The 25,618-nt window shown below is 38.5% G+C and overlaps 1 protein-coding gene across 7 annotated transcripts in view; it reads right to left on the bottom strand.

Annotated features, from left to right (window-relative positions):
• Positions 1-25,618, bottom strand: part of WDPCP (WD repeat containing planar cell polarity effector) — a 399,715-nt gene that overhangs the window by 71,602 nt on the left and 302,495 nt on the right. The window contains exon 16 of one of the 7 annotated variants that reach the window (XM_049856222.1): positions 2,399-2,445. The exons of the other annotated variants lie outside the window; for them this stretch is intronic. Coding sequence (XP_049712179.1) covers positions 2,435-2,445 — 11 coding nt within the window. The 3' untranslated portion in view covers positions 2,399-2,434. Of the gene's footprint in view, positions 1-2,398; positions 2,446-25,618 lie in introns of those variants that run through there. 7 annotated transcript variants of the gene reach the window in all.

The following is a 25,618-nucleotide window of genomic DNA, read 5'->3' as shown; positions in this document are numbered from 1 at the left end:
AAAGTGGTGTGGATGGTTAACGCGCTTGACTACAAACTGACAGGTTGGAGGTACAAGTCCACCCAGAGGCACCTTTGAAGAAAGGCCTGGTGATGTTGGTGATCCACTTCTGAAAAATCAGCCATTGAAAATCGTATGGAGCATAGTTTTACTGACACACGAGATTGCCATGAGTTGGAGTTGTCTCATAGGCAACTGGTTTAGTTACTTACTGCTAATACGGTAGTTAGACTGAAAGGAAATCTGGTATGACTTCTAAATCTCTGATATATTATCAGCTTAAGAAAATTATAGATCATTATTAAATATTCACATAGGTTAAATAATTATATCAGGCCTTTAAAAATATTTCAATAACATTATTCTTTTTCTGCCTTCAAGTTCACTTAGTTCTGTTTTTGTTGTCCCTCCAAATACATATTTTTTCTGTGCTGTTCTTAAGGAAAATAATATTTTCCCATCTTTTAGAACTGGAAAAAGGCAGGGGACTGAGAGAATAATGACGGAAGTGTTAGGACACTCAATAAATAAGTGTCAATAACTTGTCAAAAATAAGGAAGAGCAGGAAGACGAGTGATATCTTGACCCAAAAAGGCAAACACAAGCAACTTATCTTTTTGGCATAATGTTATCAAGTCCTACAATATTGGTCTCAGCTTCTTTATTAGTTAGAATACTTCTGTAAGGAGAAACTTCCCCTCATCAACTATTGGCTACGTATAATTCTCATATAAAAAGAAGTAGGAATGCTTAATTTTTCCTTATAATTACATGTTTTCCAGAGATGATCAATTATTAACTATCATAAATTCAAGAATACGCTCAATGTATCCCATTTTTACCCAAGTTGGTTCTTGTGTCCTTTTGATATGACCCTACCACTAATTACTGATAGCTTCTTAGTTATCTAGTGATACTGTAACAGGAAACTACAGGCAGGTGGCTTTAACCAACAGAAATTTATATATTCACAGTTTAAGAAGCTAGAAGTTTGAATTCAGGGCACTGGAACTAGGGGAAGGCTTTCTCTTATATGGGCTCTGACATAAGATCCTTGTCTCTTGTCAGCTTCTGTTCCTTGGTTCCTCGTTGATCTTTCTTCCTCCATCAGTGCTTCCTTATCTCTGTGCCTAGTTTGCTTTTTATATCTCAAAAGTGATGGCTTAAGACACACCCTCCACTGATATGACCTCATTAACATAACAAAGACAGTCCTATTCCTAAAATGGGGATTATATCCACAGGTATGGGGTTAGGATTTACAATACATATTTTTGGAGACAAAATTCAGTCCGTAACAGCTTCCTTGCTTTCTGGTATGACAAGATGCTCCAGGCTCATACATTTCATATCCCAGACCTGGAGTTGGATTTTTTGTCAAGAAGCACTGGTTCCTTTTAGTGGAAAAAATGGTATTTAGGGAACACAATCTGGGTGCCAGGGGTGCCCTGTGATTCTGGTATGATCATTGTCTCTAGGCTATTCCAATGGTAAAGCTTTTTTAAGATAAGCTACATCATGAGTTTATACTGAAATTCTCAATTCAGATTCAAATTTAGTTCTACAGTATTTTTATTTAACTTCCTTGATGTTATATCTCCATTCTCTCATGTTGAAAATCCTAGTTCTTAATAAAACTAACATAACTATCGTTTGCTTTATGCCACACTACACATGTGACTCAGAATCACAGTACGAACATTACTGCCAAGGTGGTAAGATTCTGTTAAAGGTTCTTTTTGTCCTTAGGGTATACCAATTTGGGATGTTTAGTTACAAATACTGTTTCAAAGTTACTTGGAATAATTCCTCTCTGTGTTGTTATGCCAACAATTAGATACAGTTAGCTTTGTTTCATTTTTTAGGATTGCTTTTTTTAAAAAGCCAATTTTGTTCTATAGTTATGTAAAGTTAACTGGTTTTTAAGTCTAATTGAAGGCGTCCTGGTGGCTCAGTGGTTAAACGGTTGGCTGCCAACTGAAAGGTCAGTGGTTCAAGCCCACCAATGGCTCCTCCAGAGAAAAGACTTGGCGATCTGCTCCCATAAAGATTACAGCCTAGGAAAGCCTATGGGAGAAGTTCTGCTGTGTCTTATGTGGTCACTATGAGTCGGAATCAACTCAATGACACAGTACCACCACCACAGAAACAACATATTCAAAGACGTCTAGCTTCTACACTTGGTCCCTAGCCCCTAGTCCTTCCTATAACAGCCGTTTAAAACATTAATTTTTTATCCTTCATTTAAATAAGCAAAAATGTGTTTATATAAATGGTAACATACTTTGTCCACCATGTTTTTTCCTCATAATAGATCTTGATGATGATGCTATTGTAGTATATATTTCCTTTTTATAGCTGCACAGTTCTCCATTATGTGAATGTACCATAGTGTATTCATCTAGTCTCCTTTTGATGAATATTTAGGTTCTGTTCAGTCTTTTGCTACAATAAATAGTGTTGCAATAAATAGCTTTGTACATATATATGTATATACATATATATATATAAATAAAGATATACACATACACACAAACACACACATTTGGTCAGGGTATCATTTTTGGGATAGATTCCTAGAAGTAGAATTTCTGGATCAAAGGGTAACTGCATATGTAATTTTTAGATATTGGCCAATTCTCTTCTGTAGGGCTTATACCATTTTGCACTTATAACGATCATGTATGAGAAGGTATGTGTCCCCGTAGCCTTGCCAAGAGTAAATGTTGACAAACTTTTGGATTTTTCCAATTAGGTGTAGTTTTGCTGCAAATTGTTCATATCTTTAGCTCATTTTTCTATAGAACTGTCAGCGTGTTTCTTTCTTTTAGAAGCACTTCATATATTAGAGATATTAACACATTCATCTGTGATCTAATTTGCAAGTGTTTTTCCCTGTTTGTTATATTTAAAAATTCTGCTTGTGTTTTTTTGCCTGTAAAATATTTTTTAGGGTATTGCATTTATCATTTTTTCCTTTTTGCTTCTGGATTTTAAGATATGGTACATTGACTTTCTATTGCTGTTATAACAAATTACCACAAATTCAACAGCTTAAATCAATACCTATCTTTTATCTCACTCTTCTGTGGTTCAGACGTCGGGGAACAGCACAGCTCAGCTGGATCCTTTGCTTAAGGCCTCAAAAGGTTGAAATTAAGGTGTCGGCTGAAATAGGCTACTATTTGCAGGATATGAGGGGAAGATTTTCATTCAGGTTGTTGGCTGAATTTAGTTCCTTGAGGTTGTAGGACTGAAGTCCCTGTGTCATTGCTGGCTGTCAGCCAGGGATCAGTCTTTACTTCTAGAGGCTGCTCATATTCCCTCATGCTTTCCATGTGGCCTCCCCCAGCAACAGCAGCTGAGTCCCTGTCACATTTCAGATCTCCCTGACTTCTCCTACTGTCGCAACTTTTTGACTCCAGCCAGAGAAATTTCTTTGCTTTTGAGGCTTCTTTGATTAGATTGGGTGTACCTGGATAATCCAGGATAATCTATTTTAAGTCTGTAACCTTAATTACATTTGGAAGGTGTCTTTTGCCATCTAATGTAGCATACTCACAGGTGCCAGAGGTCAGGATGTAGACATCTACCCCCCCCCCCACTCCCTCTGCCCCGGTAATATCAGTTGCTTAATTACCATCTGATCTGTAAAGTAACTTGCCTACATTTGTTTGGGCAGGGAAGGCATAAACTGAGAGGCAGGTAGATTGATTTTATACCCACTGACATCACAATCTCCTTTCCTGAAATATTGGGGCTAAGCAACCTAATTGAAATACAGTGATGACAAACCAACTTAGAAAAATGAGAAAGCCCCAGTAAGTGACAGCTCATTGAGACATCCATGTTCTTGGTCAGGGGGCCAGAATTTTCTTTGAAGGAAGTGCCACGTCTAATTAAAAAAAATTTTTTTCAGGTTGTGTTTATTATCAGTAACGTGTAATTTTGCTACTGGTGCATGGGGGTAAGAGGACATACAACTAAATTAGTGGTTATCATATAAAGGCAAATCTTATCTTTTTCCCTTAGACAAAACTAGACAGTTTTCTTACTTAAAACCTTCTGGAATAAGTGGGCCAATGTGGAGGAGTGCTAACTTATCCAGTTATCTGGAAAGTTAGTTAGTGTCTGGCACTCTTACAGCGGCTGGTATTTCCCTCAAGGAAAATGTTAGCTCCTGTGCTAAGAACATGGATATATCAATGAACTCTGTTATCTCAGGGACTGGGGGAAGAAAAAAACCTGAAAATATCCAGTTTACTTAAAAAAGTTAAGGAAAGAGAAAAGAGTACATTCTTAGCATTAAACACAAGATATTGTTCTATTTTCCTGGATTTCTAAATGATGGAAATGATTTGTCAGTACACATGCGTGTGCATATACACACACATACACAAGCAGCAAGAGGCCTTTAGCTGACTACGTTGGCAAAACTGGCACCACAGGAGGTCCACTTTTCCTAGGCAGGATCATACAGCGTCCTCAGGTTATAGGTATTGAAATCAGGAAGCCCATAGAAGAGAAGTGACTTGTCCAAAGTCATAACTAGTGAGTGTCAGCTCCAGGGCCAAATCTGTCCATAGTGTCTTGATACACAGCTCAGTGATCATTCCACCACACTGCTGACTGAGAATGCCATTGCTCTGTCCCTGCAGACTCTGTGTGAGAAGCTTGGCTACCAGCAGTACCGACTCTTACACACACCATGCTCATGCTTGCTTTTCTAAGGACTGGGGATTTTAAATGCTGGTTTACCTAGTCATGCTATCTGTTATTTATTTGGTGAAAAGGATGTGGACATCTTTGAGGGGGCCATTTTGTATACCACTTACGGTTATGAAAATTTCCCCCATTCACAGGTTGTACAGGGAATGTGTCTGCCTAGCAGTTACATGGCTTCACTTGTTCACATTTAAATTCCCAGTTCTTCTGGAATTTATCATGGTGTGAGGAGTGAATCAAATGTTAATCATTTTGAAAAAATCTAATATAGTCATTTAGTTATAAAGATTCCACTTACCAAAAAGTTGAATTTTTTTTTTTCTCCATTGATTTGAACTGCCTTTATCATATAAATTTCCATAGGCATTTCTGGATTGTATACTCTGTTCCATTGGGATACCAATACCAAACTTTTAATTATAGAGGCTCTATAGTATGTTTTAGGAGCCCTGGTGGCACAATGGGTTAAGTGCTGAGTTGCTAACTGAAAGGTCAGTGGTTCAAACACACCAGCAGCTCTGCGAGAGAAAGATGTGGCAATCTGCTTCAGTAAAGATTTCAGCCTTGTAAACCCACTGGGGAGGTTCTCCTCTGTCCCGTAAGGTTGCTATGAGTCGGAATCGACTCCGTGGCAATGGATTCATTTTTTTGTTTGTTTTTATGCTGTTGTTAGGTGCCGTTGACTCAGTTCCGACTCGTGACCCCATGTACAACAGAACCAAACACTGCCTGGTCCTTTGTCATCCTCACGATCATTGCTGTTTGAGCCCATTTGTGCAGCCACTGTGTCAGTCTGTCTCACTGAGGATATTCCTCTTTTTTGATGACCCTTTACTTTACAAAACATGATGTCCTTTTCCAGGGACTGGTCCCTCCTGATAACATGTCTAAACTAGTGAGACCAAGTCTTGCCATCCTCGCTTCTAAGGAGCACTATGGCTAACTTGTTCGTTCTTCTGGCAGACCATGGTATATTCAGTATTCTTTTCCAACACCATAATTCAAAGGCATCGATTCTTTTTCAGTCTTATTTATTGTGTAGCATTTGCATACATATGAGGTGATTGAAAATATCATGGCTTAGGCCAGGTGAACCTTAGCCCTCAAAGTGACATCATTGGTTTTAAACACTTTAAAGAGGTCTTTAGCAACAGATTTGCCCAATGCAATACATCTTTTGATTTCCTAAATGCTGCTTCCATGGGCATTGATTATGCATCCAAGTAAAATGAAATCTTTGACAACTTCAATCTTTTCTCTGTTTATTGCGATGTCACTTACTGGTCCAGTTGTGAGGATTTTTGTTTTCTTTATGTTGAGGTGTAATCCCTACTGAAGACTGTAGACTTTGATCTTCATCAGTAAGTGCTTCAAGTCCTTTTCACTTTCAGCAAGCAAGGCTGTGTCATCTGCATATTGCAGGCTGTTAATGAGTGTTCCACTGATCCTGACACCACATTCTTCTTTATATAGTCCAGTTTCTCAAATTATTTGCTCAGCATACAGATTGAATAAGTATGGTGAAAGGATACAACCTGGACATACACCTATCCTGATTTGAAACCAGGCAATATCCCCTTGTTCTGTTCGAATGACTACCTTAAAGGTTTACGTTCAGGTTCTGCATGAGCACAATTAAGTGTTCTGGAATTTCCATTCTTTGCAGTGTTATCCATAATTTTTTATGATCCACACAGTCAAATACCTTTGCATAGCCAATAAAACACAGGTAAACCTCTTTCTGGTATTCTCTGGTTTCAGCCAAGATCTGTCTGACATCAGCAATGATATCTCTCATTCTACGTCCTCTTCTGAATTTGGCTTGACTTTCTGGCAGTTCTCTGTTGACATACTGCTGCAAATGTTTTTGAATTATCTTAGCAAAATTTTACTTGAGTGTGATATTAGTGATATTGTTTGATAATTTCTGCATTCTGTTGCATCACCTTTCTTTGGAATGGGCACAAATATGGATCTCTTACAGTCAGTTGGCTAGGTAGCTGTCTTCCAAATTTCTTGGCATAGACGAGTGAGCACCTCCAACGCTGCATCTCTTTGTTGAAACGTCTCAATGGGTATTCCGTCAATTCCCAGAGCCTCGTTTTTTGTCAATGCCTTCAGTGTAGCTTGGAGTTCTTCCTTCAGTACCATCAATTCTCTATCATATGGTTGAACGTCAACCAATTCTTTCTGGTACAGTGACTCTTGTCCATCTTCTTTTGATGCTTCTTGCATCATTCAACATCTTGCCCATAGATTCCTTCACAATTACAACTAGGAGGTTAGAATTTTTTCTTCGGTTCTTTCAGCTTGAGAAATGCCAAGCATATTCTTCCCTTTTGGCTTTCTAACTCCAACTCTTTGCACATTTCATTATAATTCTACACTTTGTCTTCTTGAGCCACCCTTTGAAATCTTCTGTTCAGCTCTTTAACTTCATCATTTCTTCCATTTGTTTTATGTACTCTTATGTTCAGGAGCAAGTTTCAGAGTCTGTTTTGACATCCATTTTGGTCTATTTTTTCTTTCCTGTCTTTTTAATTACCTTTTGCTTTCTTCATGTTTGAGGTTCTTGATGTCATTCTGCAACTCATCTGGTCTTCAGTCATTAGTGTTCAATGTGTCAAATCTATTCTTGAGCTGGTGTTCAGTTACAGACGGACATACTCAAGGTTGTATTTTGGCTTTTGTGGACTTTTTATTTTCTTCAGCTTCAACTTGAACTTGCATAGGAGCAATTGATGGTCTGTTCTGCAGTCATCCCCTGGCCTTGTTCTGACTGATGATATTGAGCTTTTCTACTGCCTCTTTTCACAGATGTATGTATTACTTCCACTTATTTATTATGGCAAGTCATTGATAGACTTTTTGTATCTATTAAATTCTTTAAGCAAGATTTAAAAACAACTCAGCATCTTGGTCATATATTTTTCCTTTGAAGCATACGTATAAGAAGACCGTAAAACAAGGGCCAAAATAATCCTTTAGAACAGGGGTTGCAAAATCCTGCATTGTTGTTAGCTGCCATCAAGTTGGCCCATGGCTCATGGTGCTGGGCCAAATACAACCCATTGCCTGTTTTTGTATGGCTTGTAAGCTAAGAATGGTTTTTACATTTTTTAGTGGTTGAAAAAAGGCAGAAGAATAATGTTTTGTGACACATAAAAATTATATTAAGTTTATATTTTAGTGTCCAGAAGTAGTTTTATTGGCACTGAGCCTGGTTCATTCATTTATATGCTGTTTATGGCCGCTTTTGCACCCAAGAGCAGAGATGAGTAGTTGTGATGGAGACTGTGTGGTTCACAAAGCCTAAAGTAGTTCCTATCTGGCCCTTTACAGCAAGTTTGCTGATCTCTGGTTTATAATATTTCATGAATCTAGAAAAGCTGAGTCTAATACAGTCATAAAACTCTCCTTTTATTTTGATTCTGGTAGAGTGATCAAGAGAATAATTGGTTTGATCGTCACTTAGTAAAGTTTTTCATTTTCCTTCATGACTCAGGTAAATTCTTGAAACCAACAAATAAAGTAGTTGAAATAGCTTTCTTTTTCCTGAACTAAAATCTTACCTCACAGCTGTCATCCTAAAGTAAAAGGGAAGACTAACATATCATTTTGGGTTGGGTCACATAATTAATGGGCCAGTGCACACATTGATGGGTTTAGATGAAAAATGACTGAAATTTGAACTGTTAGTTTTCCCCTTCTTGTTACTTCAAAACTAGTTTGGGCTTTAAACTTCAATTTGCAGGTGTTTATCTTTTCTTACTTGTCAGGTAAATAGGCTTCCTGAGACACAGTTTTGTCGTTTTGTCTACCTAAAAATAAGAAAAACTTAAGGATCTCACAGTGGAATCCATAGATCAAAACTAGATTACCTAATGTCCCTTAAGGTTACATTCATGGGTATATCATTCAGAAATAAAAAAAATTAGAAGTGTCACTGTTGAGCACTAAGTTGCTGAGCAGTTACTCAGAAAGGTCTTTACCTCAGAGTTGAGCACTGACCAGAATTCAATTTGATAATTCATGGTAAAATGATTAAAATATTTGTCTAAAAACTAGCATTCAAATTATTAGCTTACTGAAATTAAGACCACAAAAATTACTTTGTTGCAGGTAAGGTTTTTTGGTGAGGGAAGGAGGGTGAAGATTATGGGGATTTTCATTGATTACATTTTCTGTATTCTTTGAATTTTTTCAATGAGTTCGTATTATTTTTATTATTAAGAATAAAAAAACCCAAACCAGTTGTCGTCCAGTCGACTCCAACCCATAGTGACCCTATAGGACAGTATAGAACTGTCTCATAGGGTTTCCAAGGCTGTAAATCTTCATGGAAGCAGATTGCCACATCTTTCTCCCGAAGAGCAGCTGGTGGGTTCAAACTGCCAACATTTTGGTTAGCAGCCAAGAGCTTTAACCACTGTGCCCACCAGGGCTCCATTATTAAGAGTTGAGGTTAAATAATTTTATATTCAAGAAAGCATATTTAGAGTATTACTAGTGAGAAGTCAGTAAACCGTAATGTTTATTTTCATCTTTTATTTCAGTTCAGAATTGCCCAGTTAGAAAAGTACGATGTGAATATGTATTTGTATATTTGTTTTTTGTGTTTAATATTTTAAAGTACAATTAGGCATTTCTCCTAAAATGCATTACTCTTTGAGTATACGTTTGAAGCAGAGATTATACCACAGTTCTGTATGAAGATAGTAAAGGTGTTCAGTGAAGTTTTTGGTATTAATAGCAACTTTAATTCAGTATATATTGTTAATAGTATGCTTTAAAATACTGGTTCAAAACCCGCCAAAAACTAATAAATTAATTTTCTTTGCCCTCAATCAGAAATACTGGCTAACCTATAATGAAGTTTGAATTAGCAATTACAATGTTTAAATGCACAATTTATGTGTATGCATAGTGTCATAAATCTTCTTTGCATTGCTCTTTACTATTAAGATTCGTTATTTAGTTTTTTCCAGATGGATGCTTTTATGAGCTTTAGCATTCCTTGAATTTACCTTTAGGCATTACGACAAAAGAAGTAGGGGTACTATAACCTGACTTGTTTAAAACATCACTACGCTACACTGAATGACAGTTTACAATTTACAAGTAGGGTGTGGTTAATAAAGTCACTGAAGCCGACCTAAGCATAGGTTTTCCCTTATTCACACTCCGGGCCTGTCAGTCACTTCTCCCACATGCTTTATTGCACAGGCATGCCAATAACTTAAACTATATTTTATCAGCCTTGTGCCCAAAGGCTTTAAAAAGACCATGCAATCATATCAATTTTTTAAAATTTCAGATTAAAGTCAAAGTCTTCAAGCAGAGAACTGCATCTAAAAAAGTTTCTCTACATTTTCTTAATTAGGGTAATGTATAAGAACAATAAAAATTATAATTTGACAAGAGTTGTTAAAACTTTGTTTTTAAAGTAGTTGCTCTGCCTTTTTTCCAGCGTTTTCCACATAACCTTTACACATCTAGAAAATATTAATTAAAATGACATACATAGTGTATATATATATATATATATATAAAATATACACAGTTTATCCTCTATTAACAGATTCCATATTTGAGAATTTGTTTACTCCCTAAAATTTACTTGTAACTCTGAAATCAATACACGTGACACTTTTGTGCAAAGCAGCAAGAAATTTGAGTTGCTTGGTGCATGTGTTTCCAGCTAAGGTTGAACAAGACAACACTGCCTTCTGGTTTCAGCTTTCATACTGTAATCTAGTGTCCTTTCACAGTCTATTTATTGCCACATCTTTCATATTTTTGTGCTTTTTGTTGTTGATTTTGCTGTTTAAAATGGCACCAAAGCATAGTGATAAAAGTGCAGTTTAGTGTTCCCAAGTGCAAGAAGGTTGTGATGTGCCTTATGGAGAAAAATATGTGAGTTAGATAAGCTTCTTCAGGGCATGACTTCAGTGTTAATGACTCAACAATACACAGTAAATAAGGTGTCTTTAAAGAGACACACATGTAAAATAAGGTTATGTATTGATCAGTTGACAAAAACATTGTGACCAAAGGCTGGCAATCCTGTATTTTTTCTAGGAGCAATGGCTCAGTATTCACTAATTCAGTGTTTACGGTGAGTACAGAACATGACTACCATGAATAACAAGAATTGACTCTGTATGCGTAATTGTATGTATGTAATGTTTGTTGTATGTGTGTGTGTATATAATTTTCAGTGATTTTATGTATGTTAAGGTATAGGAAAACTAAAACTAAAAAACTAGGACCTCCTAGTGGCTATACTGACTACACCTCCTTTCCCTGCTGCCCTAAGTGTAGCTTCCTTAGTAATTTTTTTCTCATTTTATCTATGTACTATCTGTTGAGATAGTACTTTTGATCTGTTGATTTTGTGGTAGTTTAGTTGTTGTTGTTAGTTGCCATCAAGTTGATTCCGCCTCATGTGGACCCCATGTGTCCAGAGTAGAACTGCTTCACAGGATTTTCAAGGCTGTGACCTTTCAGGGGACCCTGGTGGTGCAGTGGTTAAGAGCTCTGGCTGCTAACCAAAAGGTTGGCAGTTTGAATCCACCAGCCACTTCTTAGAAACCCTGCAGGGCAGTTCTACCCTGTCCTATAGGGTTGCTATGAGTCGAAATTGACTCAACAACGATGAGTTTGCTTTTGGTTTGGTCACCTTTCAGCAGTAGATCACCATGCCTATCTTCTCTGGCACCTCCAGGTGGGTTCCAATCACCAACCTTTCGACTGAAAGTCAAGCTTTTTAACCATTTGTGCACCAGGGACTTCAGTAACTGAGTACATACTTTCGTTTGTTTTTTAATTGTGCTTTAGGTGAAACTGTACAGAGCAAATTAATTTCTCATTCAACAATTTATACACAAATTGTTTTGTGACATTGGTTTCAAACCCCTCGACGCGTCAACGCTCTCTCCTTCCACACCTCAGTTCCAGGTTCCATTCATCCATTTTTCCGGCCCCATCCTGCCTTCTTGTTATTTTTGGGCCAGGTGTTGCCCTTTTGGTCTCATGTACATAATTGAATTAAGAAGCATGTTTCTCATGTTTGTTATTGTTTGTTTAATAGACCTGTCTAATCTTTGGCTGAAGGGTGAACTTTGGGAGTGGCTTCAGTTCTGAGTTAAAAAGGTGCCTGGAGGCCATATAGTCTCCGGTGTTCTTCCAGCCTCTGTCAGAGCAGCAAGTCTGGTCTTCTGTTTGAATTTCGTTCTACATTTTTCTGCTGCTCTGTCTGGGACCCTCTATTGTGATCCCTTTCAGAGTGGTTGGTGGCAGTAGCCGGGCACCATTGAGTTCTTCTGGGCTCAGGCTGGTGGAAGCTGTGGTACTTGTGGTACATTAGTCCTTTGAACTAGTATTTTCCTTGTGTCTTCGGTGTTCTTCATTCTCCTTCATACCAGATGGATTGGGACCAGTAGACACAACCATGGTACCCAGCCCTCAGCTTCAGTGATTCAGTCCCTCAGGGTGTTCTGTGGCTTTGCCTCGGTCAAGTTGTGCTGGCTTCCCCTACATTGTGCACTGCCTTTCGCTTCACCAAAGTTAACACTTATCTACTATCTAGTTAGTGATTTCGTCTCCCCAGCCCTCTCCTCCCTCGTAACCATCAAAGATTGTTTCTTTCTGTATGTAAACCGTTTCTTGAGTTTTTAAAATAGTGGCCTCACACAGTATTGTCCTTTTGTGATTGACTTACTTCACTCAGCATAATGCCTTTTAGATTCACCCATTTTGTGAGATATACTGTGGATTCATCATTGTTCTTTATAATTGTGTAGTGTTACATTGTGTGTATATACCGTAATTTGTTTATCCAAATGGGCACTTAGGTTGTTTCCGGCTTTTTGCTATTGTGAATAATGCTGCAGTAAACAAGGGTGTGGATATGTGTATTCACGTGATGGTTCTTATTTCTCTAGGATATATTCCTAGGAGTGAGGCTGCTGGATTCTATGGTATTTCTATTTCTAGTTTTTTCAGGAAGCGCCATATTATTTTCCATAGCGATTGTACCATTTTACATTTTGACCAGTAGTGAATAAGAGTTTCAACCTCCCTGCAACCTCTCCAACACTTTTTATTTTCTCTTTTTTTAATTAGTGCCAGTAATGTTGTTGGGGTGAGATGATATCTCAATGTAGGTTTTTTAAATTGAACTTTAGATGAAGGTTTGCGGAACAAACTAGCTTCTCTAAACAGTTAGTACACGTATGATTTTATGGCAGTGGTTAACAACCCCAAAACATGTCAGCACTCTCCCTTCTTGACCTTGGGTTCCCTATTGCCAGCTTTCCTGTCCCCTCCTGCCTTCTAGTCCTTACCCCTGGGCTGGTGTGTCCCTTTAGTCTCATGTTGTTTTACGGGTCTGTCTAATCTTTGGATAAAGGGTGAGCTTCAGGAGTGACTTCCATTACTAAGCTAAAAGGGTATCCGGGGGCAGGCATACTCTTGTGGTTTCTCCAGTCTCTGTCAGGCCAGTAAGTCTGGCCTTTTTTATGTGAGTTAGAACTTTGTTCTACATTTTTCTCCAGCTCTGTCTGAGACGTTCTATTGTGATCCCCATCAGAGCAATCAGTGGTGGTAGCCGGCACCATCTAGTTGTACTGGACTCGGTATGGTGGAGGCGTGGCTGTTGTGGTCCATTCAGTGTAGTTTTGATTTGCATTTCTCTAATGGTTAACAATTTCAAGCATTTCCTCATGTGTCTGTTAGCTGCCTGAATGTCTTCTTGGGTGAGGAGTCTGTTCATATCCTTTGCTGATTTTTAAATTGGAGTAGTAGTCTTTGTTGTTGAGTTGTTGCAGTATCTTGTAAATTTTAGAGATTAGGCCCTTGTCGGATATGTCATAGCCAAAAATTGTTTTCCCAGTCTATAGGTTCTCTTTTGACTGTTTTGGTGAAGTCTTTTGATGAGTATAAGTGTTTTAATTTTTAGGAGCTCCCAGTTATCTAGTTTATATTTTGGTGCTTGTGCATTGTTAGTTATGGTTTATTTGTTTATGCCATATATTAGGGCCCTTAGCATTCTCCCTATTTTTTCTTCCATGATCTTAATTGTTTTAGGTTTTATATTTAGGTCTTTGATCCATTTTGAGTTACTTTTTCTATATGGTGTGTAGTATGGGTCCTGTTTCATTTTTTTACAGATGGATATCCAGTTTTGCCAGCACCATTTAAAGAGACTGCCTTTTCCCAATTTAACGGATTTTGGGCCTTTGTCAAAGATCAGCTGATGGTAGGTGGATGGATTTATGCTTGGGTTCTCAATTCTGTTCCATTGGTCTATGTGTCTGTCATTTTACCAGTACCAGGCTTTTTTTTTTTTTTTTTTTTGAGTCTTTTTTTTTTTTAATTGTACTTCAGATGATGGGCTATAGAACAAATTAGCTTCTCATTAATTAGTACACATACTGCTTTGTGACATCAGTTGTCAACCCTACAACATGTCAACACTCTCCCCTTCTCAACCTTGGGTTCCCTATTACCAGCTTTCCTGCCCCATCCTGGCTTCTTGTCCATGTCCCTGGGCTGGTATGCACATTTAGTCTCATTTTGTTTTATGGGCATGTCTAATTTTTGGCTGAAGTGTGAACCTCAGGAGTGACTTCATTACTGAGTTAAAAGGGTATCTGGGGGCCATACTCTTGGGGTTTCTCCAGTCTCTGTCAGAGCAGTAAGTCTGGTCTTTTTGTGTGTGTGTGAGTTAGAATTTTGTTCTACATTTTTCTCCAGCTCTGTCTGGGACCCCCTATTGTGATCCCTGCCAGAATAGTCGGTAGTGGTAGCCTGGCACCATCGAGCTGTGCTGGACTCAGTCTGGTGGAGGCTGTGGTATTTAGGAGTACCAGGCTGTTCTGACTACTGTGGCTATATAGTAGGTTCTGAGATCAGGTAGTGTGAGGTCTCCTACTTTGTTCTTCTTTTCCAGTAATACTTTTCTTATCTGGAACCTCTTTTCTTTCCATATGAAGTTAGTGATTAGCTTTTCCATCTCATTAATGAATGCTGTTGGCATTTAGATTGAGATTGCATTATATCTGTAGGTCACTTTGGGTAGAATGATGTCCCCCCCAAAAATATGTGTATCAATTTGGCTGGGCCATGATTCCCAGTATTGTGTGGTTGTCCGCCATTTTGTGATTGCAATTTTATGTTAAAGAGGATTAGGATGGGATTGTAACACCTTTACCCAGGTCACATTCGTGATCCAATGTAAAGGGAGTTTCCCTGGGATGGGGCCTGTACCACCTCTTATCTCTCAAGAGATAAAAAGGAAAGGGAAGCAAGCAGAGAGTTAGGAACCTCCTACCACCAAGAAAGCAGCACTGGGAGCAGAGTGTATCCTTTGGACCTGAGGTTCCTGCTCTGAGATGCTCCCAGACCAAGGGAAGACTGATGACAAGGACTTTCCTCCAGAGCTGACAGAGAGAGAAAGCCTTCTCCTGGAGCCCTGAATTTGGGCTTGTAGCCTACTAGACTGTGAGAAAAGAAACTTCTCTTTGTTAAAGCCATCCACTTGTGGTATTTGTTATAGCAACACTAGATGACCAAGACAGTAAACATGGTATGTTTTTCCATTTATGTAGATCTCTTTTGGTTTCTTGCAATAGCGTTTTGTAATTTCTTTCTATACGTCTTTTACATCCCTGGTCAGATTTATTCCTAAGTATTTTACTTTTTAGGGGTGATTATAAATGGCATTGTTTTTTTTTTAATTTTCTTTGAGTACATATTTTTAAGATAGAGGCATATACATTTAGGTGGTAGAAGCAGGGTTTAAGCCAATAAAAATTCCACATGTTTTAGCACTTTCTAGTTTTAGAAAACTGGTTCTTAGGATTGCTATTCTTTTCTATACCATTTCAATTACAGCAGATTTCAAAGCTGGACTTGCGGTTATTGAAGTTCGTTACTTTTTCCATACCTTCTGGGATTAGAGCATGGAGTGAGAGAGTAACTTGAGAGAAACAGGAGCCACGGAAGACAGGATTGAATCTGACTGGATACATATAATTGTAAGCTGAATGTGAGGTGGTTGGTTACATCTGTGACCCTGAATGGCTCTAGGAAATTGTTAGCTAAAATGTATAGTATGGATGTATCCTGGAGGAATGTTAGATGGTGTCTCCAACTTAGGTTGTCTCCTTGATGACTGTTGTCTATTGCTTGGTGTATTAGAAGATTTACTGTAAGTCTTCTTATGTTTTTAGTCTGAAGTTCTTCCTAGCAGTTAATTGGTAACAGGTTTGTGAAGTTACCCAGTGGTACAAGAAAAAGCAGGTGTGGAAGTCAAAATTACTAGGGAGTGATATTCTGTTGAAATGAATGTAGCAAATTATTATATATAGATTTTTGCCCAATGATAAGTGAAACAGGGATGTTGTTGCTATCATATGTAGTAGTAGTAGAGATATTTTTTCAGGATCCAGGTAATACTTTCCTTTTTATTTCATTTGCGTGGTGAATAGGAGAATAAGGATATGCAAGCTTTTAGCAGTGTTTCTGCATTCTGAATGTGAATTGTGGTAAGGGATGAGATTGTAGGGCAGTTGGTAGTGGTAAAAAACTTTGATGAATATACTGATAGTACTTAGGAGGCAGTACGCCCAATGAAAGGAATAGAGCCATTTTGGTAAGCACATCTACCACTATCAGGATTAAATGTGGTCTTTGGGGAAGACAGGTTTGTTAAGAAATCCATAGTAATGATTTTCTAAAGATATTTAGGTATTTAGGAGGCAATGCAGTTGTAGTAACCTATTGAACCTTCTGGGTCTTTGCCCCAGGTACATGTGCTACAGGTGTCATATGTTGAAGGACAAGGGAGAATTTCAGGGTCTTGCCCTGGCCATAATAACCCTCCAGTGCAGGACTTACATATGAGCTTCTCCTTTGGGATACATAGAACCATAGCACTGGCAGAATGACTCCCCCATTTCCTGGCCTGCATCCCTTATCTTTAGAGGCTTGCCTCTCATGGTACTTTATTAGATCTGACATTGCTGTGAGCCACTTATTGTTTGCTCCTGATTGCCTTATTAATTAAAACTATGTGGAAAACTTATGATCTTACACTTTTTTTTGTATACTTTTTTGAGATGGTTCATTAAGCAGGCAGTGAGATTGGAAAACTGGGGGATGAAATAACCTGTGAACCCCAGGAACATTTAAGTATCTTTGATGAGAGATGTAGAGTGTCCCAGTTTGGGATGGATCCTTTCCATAGTTGGACAGGGTATTGCCTAGGAGAATCATCTTCAGGATCTCACAGATGTATTTTTAGGGGTTGGTCCAGAGGTGGTACTCTTGCAGGCAGCTCAGTTTTGCCTGGACAATGACTCATACAAGGCTGAAAGCTAAAGAGAAAAAAAAATTTTTTTTATGCAGACATATGATTATCCCTAATCTTGAAAGAGCAGAGGAGATCTTGATCCTCAACCTTTGGAATCTGGCTGAAGCGTGGCATGGGCTTAAGGACATCACATGTTATATTTAGCTTGAGTACCTGGCAGGCTTTCCCACTTACAGTTATACTCTATAGGTTCCGCTTCATTAAGTCTCAGACCATCAGAGGTGTGGGATGTTGGCAGAGTGGGAGTTTCCCTTCCTCCCCCTTTTGAAAACAAGACATTGAGAAAAACCGAAAAAGTCATGTACCATGGCCATAGATCAGGAATGTGGAAGTAGGGGCCTCTGGCTTGAACAGTTAATACACTGTCATGCCAAGCACCAAGTCTCTCACTTGCAGTTCTAGTAACAAGGTAGCTCCTTTATCTGCTGGTCTGAGAAGACCTCACAGGAGGCAGCATGTTTGGTCAGAATTCTAGGAATGAATAGAGCAACTGGCACACCAAGGTGGTTTGTAGAGCATGCTTAAGGCGGTGTCTAGAGGTAACACTTGTAGTAGTTGATTCATAGCCTCCATTTGTAGCTGGTACATTTACAGTGATTCTATGTACAGGTATAAGCACCTTAATACTTTATTCCCATTGCTATTGAGTCTATTCCAAGTCATAGAAACCCTACAGGACAGAGTAGTACTGCCCCACAGGGCTTCCAAGGCTGTAATCTTTACAGAAGCAGACTGCCACATCTTTCTCCTGCGGAGAGGCTGGTAGGTTTGAACTGCTGACTTTTTGATTTGCAGCTGAGCGCTTAACCACCACATCACCAGGGTTCCTTAATACTTCATTAGGTCTTTTAGTACGGAAATTTCCCAAGGATTTAAATATATTTTTAATATAAATTGCTTTCCATTTATTTCTTCTTTACATTAAAACTATGATTACATTGATTTATTTTATACACACACACACACACACACACATACACGGCAACTGTGGTGGTGTAGTGGTTAAGAGCTATGGCTGCTAACCAAAAGGTCAGCAGTTCGAATCCACCAGGTGCTCCTTGGAAACTGTATGGGGCAGTTCTACCCTGTGGTATAGAGTTGCTATGAGTCGGAAATGACTCGACGGCAACGAGGTTTTTTTTAAAATATATACATATATAAATATATATTATTTACGAACGTGATTTCAGGAAAGTAAAAGAGATGTCATATGAGGGTTTTTTTTTTTTTTTTTTTAAAGAGGAAAAGGTCTAACAGTTAAGAACAGCTGATATAGATAGCCTATAAAGAGAAAATTGGGAAGTGCCCCTCCCAAGACCAATTATCCACACTCGGACAAAATAAAATGGATATATTCTTTATTTTAGTATCTCATCAAATCAGAAACAAGAAACGACTACATCAGTACTAAATAAATATAAAGACATCTAAATGTCAAAAAAAACCAAAACCAAACCCAGTGCCGTCGAGTTGATTCCGACTCATAGCGACCCTATAGGACAGAGTAGAACTGTCCCGTAGAGTTTCCAAGGAGCGCCTGGCGGATTTGAACTGCCGACCCTTTGGTTAGCAGCCATAGCACTTAACCACTATGCCACCAGGGTTTCCATCTAAATGTAGAAGGCCTTAAATCTTTTTTTTTTTTTTTAAAAACATGTTATTTTAGGTGAAAGCTTACACAGTAAATTAGTTTCCCATTCAACAATTCATACACAAATTGTTCTGTGACATTGACTGCTGTCTCTGCAATGTGCCAGCACTCGCCCCATTCCCACCCTGCCTTCTCCAGTTTCCCTGCCCCTACTTGTCTTCTCATCTTTGCTTTTGGGCAAATGTTGTCAGTTTGGTCTTGCATAGTTGATTGTTCTAAGGGGCACATTCCTCACAGTTATCATTTATTTTATAGGTCAATCTGTTATTTGGCTGAAAGATGACCTCTGGGAGTGTCTTCAGTTCCTCTTCAGAAGGATGTCTTAGGGCGATAATCTCAGGGGTTCCTCCTGTCTTTATGAGTCCAGTAAGTCTGATCTTTTTTATGAGTTTGAGTTTTGTTCTGCATTTCTCTCTTATTCTAACTGGGATCTTCTCTTGTGTCCCTGGGTCAGAGCAGTAGGTAGTGGTAGCTGGGCACCATCTAGTTCTCCTGGGTTCAGGCTATAGAGGAGGCTGTGTTTCATGTGGGCCATTAGTCCTGTGGACTAATTGCTTTTTTGGGTCTTTGGTTTTCTTCACTCTCCTTTGCTCTAGACGGGAAGAGACCAACAGTTGTATCTTAGATGGCCACTTGCAAGCTTTTAAGACTTCAGACGCACTCACCGAAGTAGGATGTAGAACATTACGAACTGTTATGCCAGTTGAAATTGACCTAGATGTCCCATGAGACTGTGGTCCTTAGCCTTCAAGCCCAACAACTCATTCCCACGAGGTGTTTGGATATGTACAAGAAGTTTCCATAACTGTGCCCCCTATTTGCACTATTATATATAAGAATATATATGCAGTACATAGAAATACACAAATGCCCACAACTATATGTGCACGTGCATGTACTTCCATATGCCCTCCCTCACCTATATAGCATACATATTTCCCTATGTAACCATTCACAAATTTTTGGTTGTTATTACTGGTGTTGCAGAATTATATTTATGTTAGAGCATTTACTGTAGTTGTCCTTTATTTTTGTGTATCTGTCAGTGTCTTCATTTACCTTAGTCACATTGTGCTGACTTTCCCCATATTGTGTATTGCCTTTCCCTTCACCAGAATTAACATGCGTTTACTATCTAATTTAAGTGATTCTCCCTCTCTCCCATCCCTAGTAACTGTCGAAGAACACTGCTTTCTGTTTATAAAGGTATTCTTTTTTTTTTTTTTAATTGTACTTTAGGTGAAGGTTTACAGAACAATCTAGTTTCTCATTAAACAGTTGGTATACATATTGTTTTATGACATTGGTTAACCACCCCACAACATGTCAACACTCTCCCTTCTCAACCTTAGGTTCCCTATTACCAGCCTTCCTGTCCCTCCTGCCTCCTAGTCCTTGCCCAAGGGCTGGTGTGCCCCTTTAGTCTTGTTTTGTTTTATGGGCCTGTCCAGTCTTTGGCTGAGGGGGGAACATCAGGACTGACTTCTTTACTGAGCTGAAAGGGTGTCCAGGGGCCATATTCTCAGGGTTTCTCCAGTCTCTGCCAGGCCAGCAAGTCTGGTCTTTCTTTTTGAGTTAAAATTTTGTTCTGCATTTTTCTCCAGCTCCATCTGGGACCCTCTATTGTGATCCCTGTCAGAGCAGTCAGTGGTGGTAGCCAGGCACCATTATGGTAGATGTGTCCATTAGTCCTTTGGACTAATCTTTCCCTTGTATCTTTAGTTTTCTTCATTCTTCCTTGCTCCCAAACGGATGAGACCAGTGGAGTATCCTGTATGGCTGGTCACAGGCTTTTAAGACCCTAGTTGTTACTCACCACAGTAGAATGTAGAACATTTTCTTTATAAACTGTGTTATGCCAATTGAGCTAGAAGTTCCCGAAACCATGGTCCCCACAGCCCAGCAATTCGGTCCCTCAGGGAGCTTGGATGTATTTATGGAGCTTCCATCACCTTGCCTTGTACAAGTTGTGCTGGCTTCACATCAAAGATTGTTTCTTTTTGTGTGTAAACCTTTTCATGAGTTTATAGTAGTGGTCTCATATAATATTTCTCCTTTTGTGATTGACTTATTTCACTTAGCATAATGCCCTCCAGATTCATCCACGTTATGAGATGCTTCACAGATTCATTGTTGTTCTTTATGGTTGCATAATGCTCCATTGTGTGTATGTACCACATTTTGTTTATCCATTCTTCTCTTGATGGGCATCTAGGTCGTTTCCATCTTTTTGCTATTTTGAACAATGCTGCAGTGAACATGGGTGTGCATATGTATATTCATGTGGCGACTCATTTCTCTAGGGTATATTCCTAGGAGTGGGATTGCAGGATCATATGGTATTTCTATTTCTAGGTTTCTAAGGTAGTACCATATCGTCTTCCAAAATGGATGTATCGTTTTGCATTCCTACCAGCAGTGCATAAGAGTTCTGATCTCCCTGCAGCCTCTCCAACATTTGTTATTTCCTGTTTTTTTTTTTTATTCGTGTCAGTAATGCCAGGGGTGAGATGGTATCTCATTTTTAGTTTTGATTTGCATTTCTCTAATGGCTGGTGATCGAGAGCATTTCCTCATGTGTCTCTTGGCTGCTTGAGTGTCTTTGGTGAAGTGTCTGTCATTTCCTCTGCCCATTTTCAATTGGATTATCTGTATTTTTGTTGTATAGGTTTTGGATTTTCTTGTACATTTTAGAGACTAGACCTTTGTCTGATTTGTAATAGCCGAAAAAATTTTTCCCAGTCTGTAGGTTCTCTTTTTAGTCTTTTTGGTGAAGTCTTTTGATGAGCATAAGTGTTTAATTTTTAGAAGATCCCAGTTATCTATTTTCTGGAGTTTGTGTGTTGCTGGTTGTAGTTTGTTTCCTGTTAATACCGTGTGTTAGAGCCTCTAGTGTTGATCCTATTTTTTCTTCTATGAACTTCATAGTTTTGGCTTTACATTTAGGTCTTTTTCCATTTTGAATTAATTTTTGTATATGGTGTGGGTCCTGTTCTATTATTTTTGTGTATGTAAAGCTATTCTTGACTTTTTTATAAAAGTGGTCTCATGCAATATTTGTCCTTTTGTGACTGACTTATTTCACTCAGCATAATGCCCTCCAGATTCATCCATGTTATAGATGTTTCATGGACTCATCATTATTCTTTATCATTGCCTAGTATTCCATTGTGTGTATGTACCACATTTTATCTGTTCATTTGTGAAGATGGGCACTTACATTGTTTCAGTCTTTTTGCTATTGTAAATAATGCTGCAATGAACATGGGTGTGCATATGTCTGTTTGTGTGGTGGCTCTTATTTCTCTAGGATATATTCCTAGGAGTGGGGATTGCTGGATCGTATGGTATTTCTTGCTTTTTAAGGAGGTGCCATATCATGTTCTATAGTGAATGTACCATTTTACATTCCCACCAGTGCTGCATAAGGGTTCTGATCTCTTGACCAAGGCATAGAAGCTTCCTAGATACAACCAAACACCTTGAGGTACCGAATTACTAGGGCTGGGGACCATGGTCTAGGAGGACATCTAGGTTAATTGGCATAATATAGTCCATGAAGAAAATGTTTTACATCCTACTTTGGTGAGTAGCGTCTGGGTCTTAAAAGCTTGCGAGTGGCTATCTAAGATACAGCTTTTGGTCCATCCCATCTGGAACAAAGGAGAATGAAGAAAACCAAAGTCGTAAGGAAATGATTAGTCCAGAGAACTAAGGGACCACATGAACCGCAGCCTGAGCCCAGAAGAACTAGATGGTGCCCAGCTAGCACCACCGACAGCTCTGATAGGTATCACAACAGAGGTCCAGGACAGAGCAGGAGAAAAATGAAGAACAAAATTGAAATTCACACACACAAAAAGACCAGACTTACTGGTCTGACAGAGACTGGAGGGGCCCCCTGCTGACTCAGAACTGAAGCCACTCCCAAAGTATACCTTTCAGCCAAAGATTAGATGGGCTTGTAAAACAAATAATAACACAGGTGAGGAACATGCATCTTAGTTCAATCAGGTATGAGAGAAAATGGCCAACACCTGCCCAAAAGCAAAGATAAGGCAGGAAGGGACAGGGAAACTGGATGAATGGACATGGGTAGCCCGGGGTGGAAAAGGGGGAGTGCTGACACATTGAGGGGATTGCAAGCAATGTCACAAAACAATTTGTGTATAGGTTTTTGAATGAGAAACTAATTTCTGCTGTAAACTTTCACCTAAAGCACACACACACAAAAAGAACAAAGTAGGAGGACTCACACTTCCCTATTTCAAAATGTACTAGAAGTCTACAGTAATGAAAACGGTGTGGTACTGGTATAAGGATGGACATATAGGCCAACTGAACAGAACTGAGAGCCAAAAAATAAAGCCATGTATCTATGGGCCATTGATTTTGGAAATGATGCCACATCCATTAATTGGGGAAAACGATAGTTTAACAAATGGTGCTAGGACAACTGAATCTTTACATGCAAAAGAATGAATTTGGACTGCTACCTCACACCATATACAAAAACTAGCTCAAAATGGATCAATGACCTAAATGTAAGAGCTAAAACCATAAAACTCTTAGCAGGAAACATGGGGGTAAAGCTTATCTTGGATTTATCAGTGGATTCTTAGACATGACACCAAAAGCATGCGCAACAAAAGAAGAAAAAGATAAACTGCACTTCTTCACAATTAAAATTGTGCATGAAAGGACAGTGTCAAGAAAATGAAGAGACGACCTACACACCGTAAGAAAATGTTTCGAAACCATATACTAGTAACAGCTTAATATCCAGAATATATCAAGAACTCATACAATGAAACAACAAAAATAAATCCAATCAAAAACGGCAAAGAACTTGAATAGATATTTCTCCAAAGCAGATATACAAATGGCCAACTAGCACATGAAAAGATCCCCATTAGTCATTAGGGAAATGCAAATCAAAACCACAATGAGATACCACTTCACACCCACTAGGACAGCTATTATTTAAAAAAAAGAAACAAGTTTTGGAGAGTATGTGGAGAAATTAGAATCCTCATCTATTGCTGGTGGGAATGTAAAATGGTGCACCTGCTGTGGAAAACAATTTGGCCATTCCTCAAAATGTTAACATACAATTACTACATGACCCAGCAATTCCATTTCCCAAGAGACTTGAAGGCAGGGACTCAAACTGATAATTGTATTCCAGTGTTCACTGGAGTATTAGTCACATCAGCCAAGGCACCAACAACCCGAATGTCCAACGGCAGATGAATGGATAAACAAAATGTGGTATATCCACACAACGGAATATTATTCATCCATAGAGAAAAATGAAATTTTGATACATGCTATGACATGAATGAACCTTGAAAACATTATGCTGAGTCAAAGAAGTCAGATGCAAAATGTTGTATGAACCCATTTATGTAATATATCTAGAATAGAAAAAGAACTAAATGTTATTAGTGGTTATCCAGGTTGGGAGTTATTGCTTAAAGAAGTACTGAGTTTCTGTTTGTGGTGATGGAAAAATTTGGAAGTGAATAGTGTTGATGATTGCACAATATGATAAACATAACTGATGTCATTGAATTGTACATGTACAAAAATGTGGAAATGGAAAATGTTTTGTTATATATATTTTTACTATAATAAAAGATAAAGCAGGGAGGCTATATTAATATCAGATAAAGTAGATTTCAGAGCAAATATTATTATCAGGGACAGAGAAGGACATTACATAATCATGAAAAGTAATCCACCAAGAAGACATAGTAATCCTAAATGTATATGCACCGAACAACAGAGCTGCCAAATTGTAAAGCAAAAAACCAAAAAACTGTACACTTTAAAAGAGTGAATTTTATGGTGTGTTAATTAGATCTCAATAAAGCTGATATTTTAACAAAAACTGTATAGTTCTGCTTTTGGAAGATGGAGTAGACATATTTTAAAAAATGTTTGTGGTGGTAAAATACAGACATAAAATTTACCATTTTAACAATTTTTAAGTGTACAATTCAGTGACATCAATTACATTCATAATGTTGTACAGCCGTCATCACTATTTTCAAAAGTTTTCATCACCCAAACAGACACTTGTTGTTAGGTGCCCTCAAGTTAGTTCCGACTCATAGCACCATCCTCACAATAGTTGCCATGCTTGAGCCCACTGTTGCAGCCACTGTGTCAATCCATCTTGTTGAAGGTCTTCCTCTTTTATGCTGACCCTTTATGTTGATTGTGGATCCAAGTAAAATGAAATCCTTGACAACCTCAGTCTTTTTCTCTTTTTATCATGATGTTGCTTATTGGTCCAGTTGTGAGGATTTTTGTTTTCTTTATGTTGAGGTATAATCCATACTGAAGGTGGTAGTCTTTGAAATTCATCAGTAAGTATTTCAAGTCCTCTTCATTTTCAGGAAGCAAGGTTGTGTTATCTGCATAACGCAGGGTGTTAATGAGTCTTCCTCCAGTCCTGATGCCCCATTCTTCTTCACAGAGTCTAGCTTCTTGGATTATTTGCTCAGCATACAGATTGAATAGATATGGTGGTGAAAGGACACACATCTTTCCTGACTTTGAACCACGCAGTATCCCCTTGTTCTGTTCAAACAACTACCTCTTGATCCAGGTACAGATTCCTCTCGAGCACAATTAAGTGTTCTGGAATTTCCATTCTTTACAACGTTATCCGTAATTTACGATCCACACAGTTAGATGCCTTAGCATAGTCAATAAAACACAGGTAAACATCTTTCTGATACTCTCTCACCCAGGATCCATCTGACATCAGCAATGATATCCCTAGTTCCATATTCTTTTCTGAATCTGGCTTGAATTTCTGGTAGTTCCATGTACATATACTGCTGCAGCCACTT

Source organism: Elephas maximus, chromosome 17, assembly GCF_024166365.1.
Source record: "Elephas maximus indicus isolate mEleMax1 chromosome 17, mEleMax1 primary haplotype, whole genome shotgun sequence".
Classification (NCBI taxonomy): domain Eukaryota; kingdom Metazoa; phylum Chordata; class Mammalia; order Proboscidea; family Elephantidae; genus Elephas; species Elephas maximus.
Note: the sequence above shows the minus strand (reverse complement) of the source record. Positions and strands in the feature narration are given on the sequence as shown.